The sequence below is a fragment of the Petaurus breviceps genome, unplaced genomic scaffold, assembly GCF_028583685.1.
Source record: "Petaurus breviceps papuanus isolate PSGF00001 unplaced genomic scaffold, PetGlider_PUasm1.0 90895, whole genome shotgun sequence".
Lineage (NCBI taxonomy): Eukaryota > Metazoa > Chordata > Mammalia > Diprotodontia > Petauridae > Petaurus > Petaurus breviceps.
The window spans coordinates 29,088,732-29,093,827 of NW_027187372.1; the positions used below are offsets into that span (position 1 = coordinate 29,088,732).

At 48.0% G+C, this 5,096-nt stretch overlaps 1 protein-coding gene across 2 annotated transcripts in view; it reads left to right on the plus strand.

Annotated features, from left to right (window-relative positions):
• The window catches only part of PRELP (proline and arginine rich end leucine rich repeat protein), a 31,104-nt gene that overhangs the window by 10,796 nt on the left and 15,212 nt on the right, over positions 1–5,096 (plus strand). For both annotated transcript variants that reach the window (XM_069074617.1, XM_069074616.1), the window contains one exon: positions 3,719–4,710. In XM_069074617.1, the coding sequence (XP_068930718.1) occupies positions 3,723–4,710 (988 nt within the window). In that variant the 5' untranslated portion in view covers positions 3,719–3,722. The remainder of the gene's footprint in view (positions 1–3,718; positions 4,711–5,096) is intronic.

Below are 5,096 nucleotides of genomic sequence, written 5' to 3' on the forward strand. Positions count from 1 at the left end.
AGAGAGAGAGAGAGAGAGAGAGACAGAGACAGAGAGAGACAGAGAGACAGAGACAGACACAGAGAGACACAGAGAGAGAGACACAGAGAGAGACAGAGAGACAGAGAGAGACAGAGACACACACACACACAGAGACAGAGAGAGAGACAGAGACACACACACACACAGAGACAGAGAGAGACAGAAAGAGAGAGAGACAGAGAGAGATAGAGAGAGAGAGACAGAGACAGAGAGAGACAGAGACAGAGGGGGACACAGAGAGAGACAGGGACAAAGAGAGAGACAGACAGAGATAGACAGAGAGACAGAGACAGGAGGAAGAGGAGACAGGGGAAGAGGAAGAAAGAGAGACAAAGAGAGAAAACAGAAGAGAGATTGAGAGAGAAGAGAGGCAGAGAGTAGGAGGAAAGGAAGGGAAGAAAGGGGGGGGGGAAGAGAGAAAAGTGGCGAGAGGAGCTTTCTGGGAAAAGTATAGTGTCAGCAGTCACCACCATGCCCAAGAATGGGGACTCACACAAGTCTGTCCTCACTTTGGTCCTTTTTTAAATTCTTTTTTTTTTTCCAATTAACAGGCATTAATTTCTTCTTCCTCTCCCATACACCTCTCTGGGAAAAAAGAAAGAAAAACAAAATCCTTGTAACAGATGTGCATAGTCAAGTAAAGCTATTTCCTAAACACCTGAGTTGTCTGCAGTTCTAAGGCATAGCAGGGGCTCTCCACCGTACCCTGTGACTTCTCAAGGACCACAGTCTGGTTAGGAGGCTTTTGTAAAATCTGGCAAAAGTAATTAGACTTTTTAGGGAGCAGCTAGGTGGTGCAGTGGAGACAGGATCAGGCTTGGAATCAGGAGGATTCAGCTTCTTGAATTCAAATCTGATCTCAGACATTTACCCTGTATGTGTGTGTGTGACCCTAAGCAAATCACTTAACCCTGCTTACATCAGTTTCCTCATTTGTAAATAAGCTGGAGAAGGAAATGGTGAAACACTGCAGTATTTTTGCCAAGGAAACCCCAAATGGGGTCATAAAGAGTAGAACACAAATGAAAAATGACTGAACAACAACAATTAGGGAGCAAGCAAGGAGAGGCAGACTTGGATGTGAAATAGAACTCCTTACTGAGGAGAGATACTCCAGTGTCTGTGCAAAGAAGCAAAAGGGAGTGGAGCATGGAGTGGGACTGATAGCAGGTGACTGGAGAGGCATTTTTCATGTCCCTTCCCAGCTACCTCACTGATGCTGGGAAAACTTCTCAATTCAGGGAGAAGGGGGAGGAGCGAGGGTTGGGAGCCCTTGCTGTTTTCCCAGTGCCCTCATCCTTATTGATATTTCCCCACTGTCAGTTGGATAGAAGCCACTGGGTGCTCTTCGGGGGGTCGTCTGGGCATTCATATGCAGCTGCCAGCTGGCAGGAACCTGCTGAGGGCTGGCAGTGCTCCTCTCCCCTCATCTGTGGGGCCCCTTTCTCCTTCTCTACCACCAGAACTGGGTAGCCCAGAGGTCCATCTTGTGGAAGGGGCCAGTTTGCCAAGAGAATGTGAGCAGTCTTGTAGGACCAGCCAGGGGGCAGGGGTAAAGCAGGGAGTAATGGAGAGGGATGGTCTGCTTGCATGGGTAAGCTCTTCTTTGGGCTAGGTTTGGCCCCCAAGAGCAGACACCTATTCCTGGCTCTACCACCCACTTCCCTGAGGTGTCCCAGTTGGTCCCTTCCAGGAGGGATTCTCTGCTGGTCTATAATAAGTTCTCCAGGATCCAGGAAAGGGGAAGGAGGAGTTTGGGGAAAAGGCTCCATTGTGATTGGTGGGGGGTAGCATGGAGGTGGCAGGTCTTGTTGGAAAAGTTGAAGAATGTCATCAGTGCTGGTGGAGACAAACCTAGGTCACCTAGCCTTTGAAACAGACAGCCCCTTTTTCTTGTAGCTACCTCTCATGTTGTGAGGCGGCCAGCGGTCCTGAAACCTTCCCCAGTACTCCTAAAGCATTCTCCTCTGTTAGGTCTCTTCTAATGAAGGCTATTTGACGGCTTTCTTCTAGCTCTTCTTTGTCTCAAGTTTTGTTCTAGATCAACTTTGGGGATTAAAGTGGAGGGAAAATGCCCTGGAGAGGTAGGGCAGCAATCATTTGCCAGGTGAAGGCAGTTAGTTCACTAGCCTGGAGGTCTTGTAGCTATCATTCCACCCCAAGGCAGGCTAGTCTGAAAGGACTGATTTTAGGGCAAAACCAATCCAATGCAATCCTAGAAGTATGGATCAATATACTGGGTTTGGCTCTGAGGTTAAGACAAAACACAAACAGTCCCTCCACTTACATTCTAGTGGATGAATGCTAGTTGATAAGGATAAATACCATGGAGAAAATACTGCTAGCCAGACACATAATTGTCCTCATTTCTCTGATTGGCATTGACTATGCGACTTCCTTTTTCTCTTTTACTTGGAGTATTTGACAACTTAATGCAATGTGACCCTCAGGAGAAAGCAGAGCTAGGAATCCCAGAATCCCCAGGCTAGCAAAAAAACTCAAGGGGTCATCTCGTCCCTCTCTCTGACTTTGGACAGCACTGCTCCACCCCAAACAGGGGCCTCCCATTGGTGGAGTAAGACTCTCCACCTCTCCTCAGTCTCCTACGCCAATGTTCTACCACTGCTGATGGCCAGAAAGTTCTTCCTGAAATCTGCCTTCAGTCTCTCCTGCTATGGCAGCCCGCATTCTTCTTTTCTTAGTAGAGATGGATTGCAGTAATCCCAGGTCAGAAAGATTGAAAGGGCCTTTTCTATCTCACATCTTTATGTTTATTTTTCCAAGGAACACGATGTCTGAGGGAAATTCTGAGTCTGTGCTGCAGGCAAAGACTGGGGCTGTGTGAGCCAAGTGGGAGGGGAGAGGAGAAGCGAGGAGCTGAGCTGGGCAGTGCTGGGGATGGTTAGATTCCTATGGTACCTTTTTACCATAAAAAAACCTGGTAGTCTGGAGACTCAGGATCAAATCCTAGCTCTGCTTCTAAGTCACCTCTGTTCTCTAGGTCTCAGCTGCCTCATTTGGAAAAAAGAAGTTGTTCACTTAGTCCACCCTTTTTTTACCTCACCAACCCCTTGGTAATCTATTGGCATGAAAGTTTTTAGATGTATAACATAAAATACATAGGAATATGAAGGAAACTAAAGGTCAGTGAAAATAAAGATGTTATTTTTTCTCATTGAAGCTCATAGATCCCCCTGAATCTACCTGCTTACCCACTGGGGTCTATGAACTCCAGGTTAAGAACCTTTGAGCTGGATGATCTTTAAAGTGTCTATTAGTTCTAATACCTAGTGATTCATACTATACCACCGCCCTTCTTTTACTGGGGTTGGGAGGGAGAGACAATTTTTCTTTATCACAGATGGGCAGATGAAAGACTATATGACATTTTTGAAACCTTGGGGCAGAGCTGAGACTCCTGATTCCTAATGGGCTAGTCACTGACCTTCCTGGAGTGACTCAGGTATGTTTCCAGGAGGCCAAGGTCACTGGGCAGAGTATCCAGGGACTCAGGGACCATCTCTTCCTTCTATTCTGGAGAAAAGAGAGAAACCCTCTGTCCTTGGCCAGGGTTTCACTGTGAGTCTTTTCCTGTTGTCTTTTGGGGAACCCCAATTACGGTTGACCATTTTCTTTGTCAAGGTGCCTTAGTCTAATTTTCATATTCTAATGACCCTCCTGTATCTCCCTACTGCAGGTGAATGCCCTGGACCATGAAGCCCTCTCTCTGCTGGGCCCTCCTTCTCCTCTTCATCTTGTTCTCAGGAGCCCATAGCCAAAACAGGCCCCCCAAAAGGCGACCTAAACCTGGGCCCAAGCCCAAGCCTACACCCAGAGTCCCTCCTCCATACAGACCTGGTCTTGAAGAGCCCTCTGAACCCACAGATCTGCCTCCTCCCCTCCCCCCAGGACCCCCATCAATCTTTCCTGACTGCCCTAGAGAATGCTACTGTCCCCCAGACTTCCCATCAGCCCTGTACTGTGACAGCCGCAACTTGCGAAAGGTACCAGTCATCCCATCCCGAATTCACTATCTCTACCTTCAGAACAATTTCATCACGGATCTCCCCATAGAGTCATTCAAGAATGCCACTGGCCTGAGGTGGGTCAACCTTGACAACAACCGTATCCGCAAGATAGACCAGAGGGTGTTGGAGAAGCTGGAGAGTTTGGTCTTTCTCTACATGGAGAAGAATCAGCTCCAAGAGGTCCCCATGGCTCTGCCCCGCAACCTAGAGCAGCTGAGGCTAAGCCAGAACCAAATCAACAAAATCCCCCCGGGTGCCTTTAGCAAACTGGAGAACCTGGTGCTCTTAGATCTGCACCACAACAAGCTCAGTGATGGGGTCTTCAAGCCTGACACCTTCCAGGGCCTCAAGAACCTCATGCAGCTCAACCTTGCTCACAACATTCTGAGGAAGATGCCCCCCAAGGTCCCCACAGCCATTCACCAGCTCTTCCTGGACAGCAACAATATTGAGAACATCCCCAATGGCTACTTTAAGGGCTTCCCCAACCTCTCCTTTATCCGGCTCAACTACAACCAGCTGTCTGACAAGGGGCTCCCCAAGAACTCCTTCAACATCTCCAACCTGTTGGTCCTCCACCTGTCTCACAACAAGCTCAGCAATGTGCCAGCCATCAACAACCGGCTGGAACACCTATACCTGAACAACAACGAGATTCAGAGTGAGTAATGGGCAAGAGGGGAATGGGCATGAGCGAGGAGGGGAGGGCAAGGTGGAAGAGTCAGACAATAAGCAATTATTAAGGGCCTATGATGTCCCAGGCTCAGTGCCGAGGCAGGTGGCAATAATTTATTAAGGACCCACTGAGCGTTAGGTACTGGGCTAAGGTGGGTAGGCAAAAAAGTGCTTTCAATATGCCCAGTGCTGTGCTAGGCTCTGGCCAATATATATATGTATATATATACATATATACATATATATGTATGTATAAAAAGAGAGAGAGGGAGGGAGGGACGGAGAGGGAGAGGAGAAGGAGGAGGAGGAGGAGGAGAAGAAGAAAAAGAAGAAGAAGAAGAAGAAGAAGAAGAAGAAGAAGAAGAAGAAGAA